Source organism: Spea bombifrons, chromosome 1, assembly GCF_027358695.1.
Source record: "Spea bombifrons isolate aSpeBom1 chromosome 1, aSpeBom1.2.pri, whole genome shotgun sequence".
Lineage (NCBI taxonomy): Eukaryota > Metazoa > Chordata > Amphibia > Anura > Pelobatidae > Spea > Spea bombifrons.
Genome location: NC_071087.1, coordinates 27,357,788 through 27,371,573, shown reverse-complemented (window position 1 = coordinate 27,371,573; position 13,786 = coordinate 27,357,788). Strand labels below are relative to the sequence as shown.

The window sequence follows — 13,786 nt, the reverse complement described above, 5'->3', positions numbered from 1 at the left end:
TGTTGAGATGTGGAAGCAGGGTGGGCACTTGTCAAATCTTGAAGATTCTCTCCTAGTCGAATGTAAATGTGTGACGTTTTACTCAAACCACTTACGCCTGTATGTGCCGGAGACCGTCTGCCTTGGCAGCATTTCTGTGTGCAGCTGGTTTCCTATGTAATTCATCAGTGTCAAGGGGAGACCGGCCGACCTTTTTTTTCTGATGTATGTTTGTGTGAGCGTCTATGTTTAAGGAAACATTTACAATGTAAATCAGGAAGCGCATTCCCCAATCCGTCTGTTTTAAGCAAAGCAAGATCACGTCCTGTATAGCCTCACTTATGGTTTATTTTAGTAAGAAATCATTGGGTTTTTTGCAGAGAACAAAATTGAACAAAAGTAAAATGATGAAATGATCTCAGCATTAGCTTTAGATTGGTTATTTTAAAGATAATGGGTGGATGGATCAGAAGCGTCCAATATTTGGTGTGTTCAGAAGAAATCCAGGAGTTTGGCTTTTTAAGGGTCAGCCTCACCAAAATAGAATGGTAATTAACGCAGTATACGACGACTTTAATGTGCATTCTTTAAAATATCAAAAAAAAAGTACTTACCTAGAAGCTGCAGTTCATCTCCTCCTCCATGGTCCAATGATTCTTGCCACTGATTGGCTGCTTCAAACAGCCAATCATTGGCAGGAAATGCTTGTACTTAGTTAATGCACATTGAGGTCTAATTTGCCCCACTAAAGACATTGACTAAGCCAGAGCTGGAGCTTACGGACGGAAAATAGAGCATAGAGCAGGCATCACCTGCGTGGGAAACAGCTGTGGGGCAGTGGAAGGGGCAAATGTATATTATGAAGGGTAACCCGTATTGCAAGGGGACACAGCATAAGTTTAAAGGGTCCTCTCAGCTATCAGATGTATTAAAGTGCATATGATGGCTGTAGTGTCCCTTTAACTGGCGCAAGCTGTGAAAATACCCAAGTAACAATTCCCTGTTTCCCTGCAAACATCACTGCGCACGCACATATTACCAACTTATTTTTTCCCATCCCCTGGCATTATGCACAGATCCGTAAACTAGGTCTGCTAACACGCGTGTGCACAGATTAGCGACATGATGTTAGCAGGGGAACGGGTACTTTAAATATTTTCGCAGACTAAGCCAGCTGGTGGAAAGTGTTTAGTATGTATATTCCCAGTATATCAACTTGCCGGGTGTGTGGCTGTACAGCATACATACTTCTCACTCCTGGGATATATTATGCGGAGTTATTGAGGGTATTGAGGTCTCTGCATCAGATGTGTTGTTACTAATTGAGAATTAAACATAGGGGCAGCTGGCAAGATCAGAGCTCAAGTATAAAGCAACTGTCAACTTGCAAGAGTGGCTATTTTTAGAGGAATTTAATTATGGTGTAATAAGCTTCCAGGATGAAAGTGTGGGAGCAAAATATTCAAAGAACAAAGTACTTTTCGGAGTTTAATAAACTGAGCTTCGCTGCACACAGTTTTTGCTTGTCTCCCCCCCCCCGCAAGAAATAAGTCCCTACTTTTAAGATTTCGTTTAGATTTTTCTTTTGCGCTCTGGTTTTATTACTCAGCATTTTGATTTTTTTTTCAAAATAAAATAGGAATTTCAAATCAGCGAAAATACATTTTTATTTTACTATAATGTAGCCGTAAAGCCTATTTTGATTCTCGGATATATTCTGCCTTTTGGCAATACTTGGCTGCGCCCAAGGGGGGTTTACGCACTAAAGCAAAAGTACGCAAGGAAGTTGGCCTTTTTTTTTGTGCCACTGAGTGGCAGTAAGATGCAGCCAATCAGAGGCAGGAATGTGCTCTCATTGAGCTCCGGAGCTGGCTGGCGGCGACGTGTTTTGGTAAGCAGGAGATGCGTTTGGCATTGTTCCTGAAAGAGTATGAGCTGAGGATGACTTTCATGAAATCTTACTAATTAAAATATGCATTATATAGGGCTATCAGCGTGTTCATGCAGCAGAAGGACACTAGGCTTGGCCCTTCATAACGGATAAAGAATTCATGGACTTTTGATTAAAACTCTCTTACTAACTCTTCTGCAAAGTCCCTCTAGTGAAGAAACCCCAATAATTCAAGATCCACATTCTCCTGACACAAAGTGGTTTATTTACTGAAGAGGGCATTGGCAGAAGAGTTGCCACTTCCACTACACATCATGAAAGACAAACCCCAGGAAGTCTCTCCTCCAAAAGGTCTGATCTGGCCCTGCATAATGCATAATTGAATCGGTGACCTTAAAGTACTCTCCCTGATTTCACTACGGGTTATTCATGGATTTTCTTGTTGTATAAGCTGACTGGGGTTTGGCACTATCATTGAGCTCAAACTCCTGCAGAATCCTGCTTTAGTGAATAAACCCCATGGGGTCATTCATGAGCTATTCATCTGACTAAATAAATATACTGTTTTTTTTCTTTCAGCAATTGTATCCCTCTTTTAGAAATTCGTTTAATAAAAGCTGATAAATATTACACATTGGCTGTGTGTGGAACATTAACAGGCAGACCAATTATAAACAGAAATAATGAATGTTTTCCCTCTACATAGATAGAATCGGCTAACTTAATGAATATCTATAAATTCCGAATTGCTATAAGTCTTATCCAATCGTCGGATGGAGAACAAATTTAGTTTGCCGTTTTTCTACTAAAATGTACGTAGCATCGTACTGAAGATTAAAAAATGTGTTATATGAGGACGTAGGCTAACCAGAAATGTATATGGAACAAACTATTTGGCAGTTAGGTTAAAAAATACCACGTTCTGGGTAAATAGAAATTGGACGTTGTAGAGACATAGATTTTTATTGCTAGTCCTCAGTATTTAGTCATATAGCTATATAAAACATTTCAACTAAACCTTTACTAAAGTAGAGGAAACATCTGCACTCAATAAGGGCTTAGTAGACCTGAAAATGTTCCTCTTTGGGTCTTCACCAATATGTAGGACCAACTTCTCCTTCTTCCCTTTATTTCCTGCCATTGGCATTTGAGTTTATTTGAAATCAATGACGATATGGATGCCAGGAGATGTGTGGGAGAGAGGGGAATATGGAGATCTACATTCGGAGGTCTCTGCTAGTAAGTTAACCCCAAAGAGCACCATTGATCATTCCACCTTTCTCTCAGTGCCCCCCTTGCATTGCTTACCATAGTTGGCTATAACCATAGTTATAAGAACACCTGATTAGAAGGAGAAACCAAATTGTTCAAACTGTGTTGAAAATGACATTTCGGCATTTTGAAAACGCTTGTATTGTGTCTGAAATGACAGAACTTAGGGCGTCCTCCTAGACACCTTATGCTTCAGTGGGTTTAGATAGCGGTGGAATTAAGGTAGACAGCTTTTTGGCAACCTTTTTGTACAGATTCTGTTTCTTTTTTCTTTGGAATGGTCTAGTTTAGTAGACGAGATGAAGCTTGTTCGTAGGATTTACGGCTTTATTTTGTGAGTCAGTGCATCTGCTCTTTTGGACTTGATACAAATGGAGCTATTTATGAAAAAAAACCCAGTAACATTAAACATTGAATGTGGATTGTACTTTTCAAAACATCTAAAGCAAAGCTTTGACAAATTATCTTAGATAACCTCTAAAATGTATGCAATGCCGGAGACCGGGTCTCCAAGGGAAAACTATCCTCTCCCACCTGGGAAGTCTTTGTTTAGTCTTTGAACTATTTTCCTCTAGTAGCCATAGTGTACAATTCTTCTTCTTGCCCGTAGGCTGTAAGGCCCAAAGGGGCATACAATATTTTATAGTTCCTCCGGCTGCCTTTTTGACCATTGAAATTCCTTTTCATAATCGTTGTAGTAATGAGGCCTCAATGGTCTTGGTTTTGAACTTTAGAGAAGTTCTAGGTGACAAGTCCCTCCATGACTTGAAATATCACCGTTAGATGAATGCCGGCAGCTGTTCGGCATCTAATATCTATCAGTGTGTTGTATGGATTGGCTTCTAGAATTTGCCTCCTGCACTCAGAGGACTCTGTCTAGATATTCTTTGGCCAACAAGGTTTTCGAGCGAAGCCCCGTCCCCACTCCCGAGACACCAGCAGTGCCAGTCTATATAACGAATAAAAGGGTACAGTAATATGCCCGTAGATCCAAATGAACACATGGCCAGAAATGGCTTCTTATTCAGATCTGATGATTGTGGGTTATGTTTACTGGAAGTCAGAAGCATCTATTAAAAACCTGAGCAAGATTTGCAGAAACAGCCTGCAATAAAAATCACACACGCTTCATAAAACACTACTTGATTGATATCACTTGCACCATTAGGAACTAAACGACAAAGGATGTAATTTCAGTTCTAGCATGCAATATTAATCGAAAGCCTTTAAAACATCTCGCTGATGGGAGCTTTGACAACGTGACATTTGAAGAATCGTTAGCCAAAGTCATCTATCTTAGTCACATTTTCAAAGTAAATAGTATAAAACATGTAATTTGCTCATTGCAGATTTGCATGTAATTTTCTCCTTCCACTTCAGAAAAGCCAGCCAGCCGTTGAATAGGGAAGAATATTCCTCTCATCATCCACAATCTAGCTATAGAGCTCGCTCATTACAAGGCAGCTTTCTACGGCTGTACATTATTCCGGAAGGATCTCAGACTGCATTGCTTTGTCAACATAAGGAATTGGTGATGGATTCCAGGTGTATACGTGTATATATATATATAAATATATATATATATATATATAATCAATCCCATTTTCAGTATCTTTATTTCTTTATATTTCTTTTCTCAATCACAAGTTCTTTATGTCGGCAGAACAATGTACTTTGAATAACCAATTCAGCGTGATAATGGAGTCTTATTTCACTAAACTCCAAAGGAAGCCACAGAGTGGATCTGGGGGAGCAGCCAATTTAGACAGTTTTACGGTTGTTGAATCTCGGAGGTAGAACCGTAAGAAAACACGGTAGATTTTTGTTAATGTGTCATTACAGGGCCCACTTCTGCACTACAAGCACTGGGAACAAGAATCTAAATCTGCCATGGTTTTCATTTAGAAAAAAAAAGTCTCTGGAGCAGATAATGCAGCCGTGGATAATAACCTAATAATTGACTTTGTTCAAAATGTATAGGTCACCGATTCTGGCATGACTGGCCAGCTGATAGATAGTCGTGGCTTTTTAATGGGACAGCGTGACACTCTGTACTGGTTTTCCCATGGAGATCACTGTCATTAAGTCAGAAGGTCACTGGAGCCGATAATGTAGGAGGGCAGCATTCCCTCCATGTATTTCCTTTACCTTTTCAGCCAGGGCCGCTGCTTGTCGTTTAGGTAATAAAACGTAAACTATTGCTGGATACATTTAAACGAAAGGGAATCTTAGTCCGGCATCGGGAGGCAGTCTGATTGGCTGCTAAAAGGTTAAAGTCTGGCAGTAAGATAATAGCTTGGCTACCTGAGAAAAACATGCCGTACTGGGTCGCTGGGAATACCTGAAGCTAATTGAGAATTGGACGAACGGATGGCAGTGTATATCAAAGACAGCAGAAAGGCTTTGCTTTGGAGGTAATCAATGTGCTATTATCTTGGATCAAAACTGGAGATGCTGTTACCGGATCAGCACTGTTGTGGGGCTTTGTTTATTATTTCTACGTTTTAACCCATATATGACTTTAATGTTAGAATCTGTTGGCTACAGTTATGGCGTTACATTAAACTACTATTTCAAAGCAGTAGATGGTATTTGGTAGAGTACAGTATCTGTAATTACTTTTTTAGCATTCTTTCACCTTGCGTTATACAAAGTTCTTCTGTCATTAGGTTGTGTCCGTAGTATGTTTTGGCTTGCTAGCATTTTATCATTTATCATCATGCTTGCAAAAAATAGTGTACTTGGAAACCAAATCATAGTGTCTTCTAGAAGAGGACATGTATGTAGAATAAACATCGGAGTAACATTTTGGATCATTTTTCTTTTTTTATTTTCTGTGATGAGGTTACATTAGTAAGGAAACATAAGAGCAAGCAACATTCCAAATGTTTGTGTTGAGGTGTTGTATCATATGGCTTTAATACCACTATGGTTAAAGCGATATGTGAGACAGACTACAGTAATGTCATATGGTATAAGTCACAGTAACACACCAGGGAAGATCAAAGGAACTTGTTATGTCCAGCTTGGAACTGATAAAGTCTGAAGTGATATGCCAAAAACCTCTTGCAGATTGTGGGATTCAACACAACACATTTGGGAATCACATGGGAAGTCGAGAGATGTGCAAAGACAACAGGTCTCGCTATGGAGTTACAGGCAACTTTGTAAGAATAGACAGAGACGTAGACAAACCATTAGAGAATCGCTAGTAGGATTTTTGTTCTCCCTGTACAGAAAAACTTTACATTTAACTAATTTTATTTGATTAACCCAGGTCTACTTAACTCCCCAGATCTAGCCAAAAGATAGGCATCAAGCTTATAACTGAACAAGACTCAAGTGATAGTAATCCTTTAACTGACGGATACTCGTGGAAGATGTAGCTCAACAACAGTTGGATGACTAGCCTTCAAGCAAGTCTTGTGGAAGTCATGGGGCATTTACTCTTTATTTCCATTACAAAGCCAATGATGTAGAGCACCCAACTCCAGACATTGAGGAACCGTGAAAGGATTCTTACATATCCCAGCTTGATCATAGACACCTAAATCAAAATGGCTACATTTTATAATTTATAAAATTCCTGGAGTATGACTTTTTTTTTGTAGCCGTCCCAAAAAATCCACAAAATATATTATATTTCATTACTGATTCAGCAAGGTCTGCAAACCATTTGCCTTTGGTTTTAAAGGATATACAATCTATATAATAATAGTTCAGGTTTCACTTTGTTTCTGTGACTATTTGAGTTAAACATTGACTGATAATTCAACTAGTTAAAGCCCCTCATTATTATGTGTTAAAGAGACATTTCATATCGGATTTGCATAGGCAGATCTTATTTAATAGGGTTCTGGCTCTGACTAGCTGATTTGCCTTGTAACTGTCTTGCGGAAATGTGCCTTGAAGCCATCAGCGGCGATTCTAATCAAATACAATGACACCCACTGGTGTGGATAAAGGCAGCGCTGATTAATTGCAGTATAATCTACCTGACTCTTTGATGAATTTATGTGGTTCTCATATTCTAACCGTCCCTTCACATGAATCCTCTAGCGGGCGATAGGAGGGAAAAGTCATACTTAATAATTTCTAAAGCAAATTAGAAAACCAAGACGATACGGTCAAGAGAAGTTACTTAACAAAACTGGCTTGGAATTAAGCAAAAAGAGCAGATCTGAACTTGCATGCACTTGGCTTGTTCAGCTTGTAAACAATGTAAGCAAAATTTCGGGTCATGCAATCAAAGCCGGGAAGAAAGAATCAGCACAGACGATTGCTAGGATTGAAGCTGTGTCTAAATACAAGGAGCAGCTTATGGATGTTCTTCATCTAAGGGTTGGGAAAGGCTCCATGTTACGTAGTCTAATGTGGAAACCACTTTTCCTATATCAAGCAGAATTCTCTTTCTTCTCCTGGCATGGCGGCTGATTTGGGTTGGGTAAGTAGTTGGGTAACCTCACAGATCTCTAACTTACTGTCCTTACATGGCTTTCAGGAAACAAAGTCTCATCTCAAAGAAAGTTGTTGCCACCCATGACACTCTCTCTTGTTTCTTTCAAAAAGTGTGAGGTTTATTTATTACAAAACGCTGCTGCGCTCCCGACTGGTTTACGCGACCAAAAGCCATTTCCAAGGTGAGCCAAAAACCTCACGCTTTTTATTTTTCAAGAAACAACGGAGATTGTCTTATGGGTGGCAACAACTTTATTTGAGATGATACTTTGTACCTGAAAGCCATGTAAGGATGCGTTACAGATCTGTATTACGGTTCTTCAAGAAGCGCCGGCTATTATTGCTCTCAGACACTTTGCTTGCGGAGTGCATCTGTGAATTCATCCATTTGTATCAAAGATAATAAAAAACAAAACAAAAATGAACACAGCTGTAAATGTGAATTCTTCAGTCAAGGTTGCATTCCCTGAATTTTATTTTGAAATTATTTTACATGTAACTATCTCTGAATGGGCTTCAAAGTGTCTTCCATCTCTAAATGGTATAATAGGGGTCCGTAGCATTTAGTAAATTGCAGCAACGTTTTCTCCGTGGCCAGTTTATTGAGCTTCTGCATGAAGAATAGCCTGTAAGATGTCTTACTGAGAAATTTACTGTCATTTTGAAACACTCCAATAATTATGTGGCTTCTTTCTGTGTTTCGCTTGATTTGGCTTTGATGTATATCATTTTAATTGCTAATGAGACTTAAAAACTAAGCATTACCTTCTGCAAGAACTCTGTGAGCCTGCAACAAGAACCTGAGATTGTAATTGAAATGTATGTTATAGTATAAAACACAGAAACATTGATGATGAATAATCCAGTGTATCTGAGAGGGTGGTAGCTAAGTGGACTAGCCTTTGAGTAGAAGTGGTAGAGGTTAATATAGTGAGGGAATTTAAATGTACATGGGAGAGTTATATGTCTATCCTGAGAGACCAAGGACTGATTAAGGTTTTTACCTTGGGAAAGACGGGAAGACCAGATGGGCCAAACGGTTGACGTCAAATTCTATATTTCTATTCTGTGTATCATTGCCTTTACAAACGTTACATCGATAATATTTCACCAAAAGCAATTGAACAAAATAAAAAAGAAGAAAAAAACCCACATTTGGTAATCATTGAGTTGCATCGTAAAACTATTTTACGGAATATGAGCGTTTGCCAGGCATTTCTGAATATCTTGAGGACATCTGTAGGACAGGCCCCAACTCCACTGAACAGTATCTGCATTGTGCCCTAGCCCAGACTGTTCATTGGATCTTTTTCTTCCTCGTTAGTTTGTTTTTGTTTTAACCTAACTTGAGTGACATGCTGTTGCTCGTCAATCAATATTACAATGTTTGGCGATGATATAATGTTCTTATTACAGATGTTTGAGCAATTAAGCTGGGGAGGGTAAAAGAAAAGGCAACTACGGTATTTTATTCTTCAGATTGTCCAAAGGAAGCCAGCAGGAGAAATATGTTTCTAGCTACGTGTTTGCGTGTATAGGTGTGTGTTATGGAATTATTGGTAAATTATTGGTACTAATGGTAAATTCATTAAGTCTTCTGATCACATGAGGTTTAGTCTCCACTTCGTTCAGTTTGTTAGGAAACCCAAGAACAGACCAGACGGGTCATACATTTGTGGGTGTTTGTGTTACAAATAAAATGTGTTCGTTATCATGATTAGAAAACGAATCACGTGTCCAGAAGCAGTGTCCTTCTACTGTAGTAATGTTTTCTCCATATTTTTCCTGCAGAGCAATCGCCAAACCACCAAGGCCAGTCAACGCTGCAACCTTTGCCACCTTCTCACAAGCAGCATCAAACCGCGCATCAGCCGTCCATCACATCCCTCAACCGCAACTCCCTGACACACAGGAGGAACCAAAGCCCGGCCCCGCCGGCTGCACTGCCCGCCGAACTGCAAACCACACCCGAGTCCGTCCAGCTGCAAGACAGCTGGGTCCTTGGCAGTAATGTGCCACTGGAGAGCAGGTAACTGGAGCTTCCTCGGGAAAAGGCTGACTTTTGGGAACGTACATGTTTTTCCTCTTACTCATGACAGTATAGCTACATGCTGTTTGAAACACGATGAGGTAGACAAATTGAACAGCCTCTCAGCAGAAGTGGTAGAAGTTAATACATTATGGAAATTTAAACATGCATATGGATATCCTGAACCTAAGACAAGCCAAAGACTTATTAAGAAGTAGAAGCTCTGGTTTTTACCAGCCATCAAATGTAATATTTTTAGTTAAATGTGGACAAAAAAATTTTAAATGAAAACAAGCATTGAAGAACAAAATGCAGAAAAATTGAGTTATCAGAATTCTATTTTACCTGGGAATTTTTTGGACAGCGATCTGTCATCTTCTATATTAAGAGATAAGTTGGGTAGAACACTGGTTGTCAGACCATTCTTGTAGGATCACTACAGGCTTGGCCCCTCATAAACACATCCACCCAGACTTTCTCTTATATAGCACTGTGTAGTATGACACTCTTGTTATATTTAGGGGTTGTGTAGAGTCCAGGTAACAGTCTGGGCTGGTGGGCATAGCTACTGACAGCAAGCTAAAAAATTGAATGAAAAAAGAATGTAGCATTTACAGGGTACGGCAAGCTCATAGTTTGTTGGTGGGATGGGGGACCAGTTGGGGACATCTCCAATACTTTACAGAGTAACTCTAGGAATCCTTATGCATCCACATATTCATATCCGAAGTCCCAGTCTCATATGAAGCATTCGGTATTGAGTATTATTTAAAGCCTTCTTGAAAGAAGCGCTGATTAGAAGTGTAGCTTTACACACTAAAATATGAAAAAATCATATGCGACAAATACTTGAAAAAAATCTCCCCAAATCAATTATTATAATATATTATTATTTAAGTCTTCATATGCCAGAGGTGTAACTCATTGATCCTTGCAGAAGTAGGATTTAGTGTCATGTTTTAATGAAATGATACAAATCCTTTTAAGCTCTATCTAGCACAGCAAATTTGCAGTAATCACGCCATGGAAATTCGCTGTCCTGCATACCTTTATTCATAAGCAAAACATTCCCTGGAAATAATGATAAATGATGCATTAAACACGTAGAAATAGGCTTTTGCGATGGAAAAATGTCGAGTAAGCTTCAAATAGAACTTCAGCACATTTCAGCCAGAGACTTGAACATTGGTGTATATAGATAGATAGATAGATTCAATAGGTTTTTTAAAATAAAAAAATTGTGACAATTAACAGTAACATCAAAGCTGACAATATACAAACATGTTATATATCAACACACGTTAAGAAATACTGGTACAGAACGGTAAGATTGCCCTGCTCTTGTGAGCTTACAATCTATTTTAATATCTACATTCATGTTCTTAAATATAATAATATAGTAACAGGTTCACCAAAAATACACACGCATATCTTAAAAAGGGTTTCCAATTAAAGGTTACACTCCCTAAATTCCCATTTAGTTTGTATAAATGGGACATGGTATATGCTTGCGATGGAAAGATACTTCCTTCGTCGTTTTAATATCTTATCGGTTGCTATGGCTTTATATTAATGGAGGTTTATACGGAAATCCACATTGCAGTTCATCTGCCCATAGCATCAGTCCATGAAAATAATTATTTCTTATATAATATCAAACTATAGTTTTTTTTTTATCATCATACCCTTTAAACTAAAAAAGAGATACCAAGTTTATGTCCTCCTCTCTCTGTTACTTGTATAAAGCCATTAAGTGTTGCCGAGGCAGGAGAATGTGCTTTGAATATTGTCACTAGAACATTTTTTATGTTTTAGCTATAAATTATTTTGCTGAGTAAGTGAGATTTGTTTTCTTCTCTATTTTACTTTTTTTTGTCATTCCGCCTGTTTGAATTGGCTCTAATACAAGTGGATTTCTTATCCTTCACCCACCAGTTGTGACATGGCATACAGCGTTGTACAAAGTCATTACTGCCTTGCTGAATGCACCCAATTAATCGGCACTCATTCCGTGATTAATCCGTGCTATAAATCACAGCTGTCGCTCGCACGTTTTACGGAGTCAAAAAGAATGATTTGAATAGGGGATGCTTCTGAGTGAATATGCAAGATTATGTTAAATATTGACAACTACAAATATTGACAGGCCATTAGCTAATTTAAAAAAAAGGACCAATTTCACTCGTATTACATGTATGGAGAATCAGCAACTAGTCCATTTAATCTCCAGATTAGCCAATATTATTTTTGAAGTGTAAGAATTAATTTCTTTGATTTCATTGTAATTCTGTCATTTAGCAGCCTGAATTTATTTTAAGTGACCGTTGTCAATATTTGACTCGGCTTCCTCCATACTCTAAATTGATGCAGAGTTATCGTCCCAAAATGTTATACTTCCCAAAATCTGGAGAACAAAACCCCAGCAACCTTTGGACCGGAGACTCGTATTATAGTGTTGTAGGGAATGTTTTGAACAGATGAAGAACAGCACCTGAGCAGCCTGAGGCATGTAAATACAGACCAGAAATGACCCAAGCCACAAAGAATATAGCTACATAGTTACATAGTTACATAGGCTGAAAAAAGACATGCGTCAATCAAGTTCAGCCTTTCCTATATCTGTTAATTTGTTGCTGTTTGATCCAAAAGAAGGCAAAAACCCCCGGCTTCGCTCTTTCCAATTTTGCACTAACCAGGGAAAAAAATTCCTTCTTGACCCCAAAATGGCAGTCAGATTTCTCCTTGGATCAATAAGCTGTTTCCCCATAATTAAAGATTATATCGTCGAATATTATGTTTTTCCAGGTATCCATCCAGTTGCAGTTTAAACGTCTGTACAGACTCTGATAAAACTACCTCTGCAGGCAGAGAATTCCACATCCTTATTGTCCTTACTGTAAAAAACCCTTTCCTCTGCTTTAGTCTAAATCTCCTTTCTTCCAGTCTAAATGCATGACCACGTGTCCTATGCATAGTCCTGTTTATGAACAGATTTCCACACAATGGTTTGTATTGGCCCCGAATATATTTATTTAACGTTATCATATCCCCTCTGAGGCGACGTTTTTCTAAACTAAACAGATTTAAATTAGTTAACCTTTCTTCATAACTATAGTGCTCCATTCCTTTTAACTATTTAATGGCCTTTTAACTATTTAATGGCAAGCTCATAGCCCTCTACCAGGGTCTGTCTGCAACATCTATTGGAATGTCTGCATTTTCCACAAACGCTTGAAAGCTAAGTGATGGCCAAACCAATAAATATTCAAATTTTCAGCTAAGCTAAGGCTGTGGAAAGCTGTAGATGACCATGTTGCAGTTAACCAGTTTTGGCTAGTAAACTTCTAGATACACTAGTGGGTAATATTAACTTAGCATACCACCCAACATTGCTGGTAGCCAAGGTGGGATGCAGGGGTTGGTTAGAGGAGGAATGTTGAATATATCCAACTTTCAAACTGTGGAAGGCTCAAAATCACATGCCTGACTCGGTGGGTTGATCAGGGGAGATCCACTGATCCCTATCAGACCCATGATCACCATTGCTCTCAAAAGCAGTGGAACAGTGCCTGAAAGTTAGGATTGACATGCAGACAGATGGGTGTTGGGGTGGATGACTTACATAGACCACGGTATAGACAGAAGTAGTAGACCACATACAACTAGTCTGTAAAGTTTGATGCATAGATCACAGGAAGGATCTTGTCCAATTGAGCAGTCCTTGGTAATGCATAGATACTAATACGAGTAGCCCTGATAAGGTCATAGTTTGAGGTATAATGGATCTTGTAAACGTCTTGGTTGGAATCTCTAACTTTTCTCTGCCTTTAATAGTGTATCGTAGTCATTCTAGCACAACTTATGCAAATTTAGTAAAAATCATTTCAGTTCATCCTTAATCTAAAGACCAATCAACAATTCATCTCATACATGAAATATACTCATTAAAGTATGACTATTTTATTTCAGCAGAGAATATTGTGCAAAATTAATGCAAGAATCCTAAATAACCCTTTTTATATGCTAATCAATTTTTACCTCAATCAAATATTGCGTTTAGATATATATATGCCGGCGTACTTTATTTCAATTTGGGTCATTGGGACTTTTCCCTGAGCTGTCATTTTACAAGATATAGATAAAAAAAAAAGTAAGAG

The 13,786-nt window shown here is 38.6% G+C and overlaps 1 protein-coding gene across 1 annotated transcript in view; it reads left to right on the top strand.

The window, feature by feature from the left end:
• Positions 1-13,786, top strand: part of TENM3 (teneurin transmembrane protein 3) — a 195,935-nt gene that overhangs the window by 68,498 nt on the left and 113,651 nt on the right. Inside the window, exon 3 of the mRNA XM_053459514.1 lies at positions 9,392-9,629. Coding sequence (XP_053315489.1) covers positions 9,392-9,629 — 238 coding nt within the window. The remainder of the gene's footprint in view (positions 1-9,391; positions 9,630-13,786) is intronic.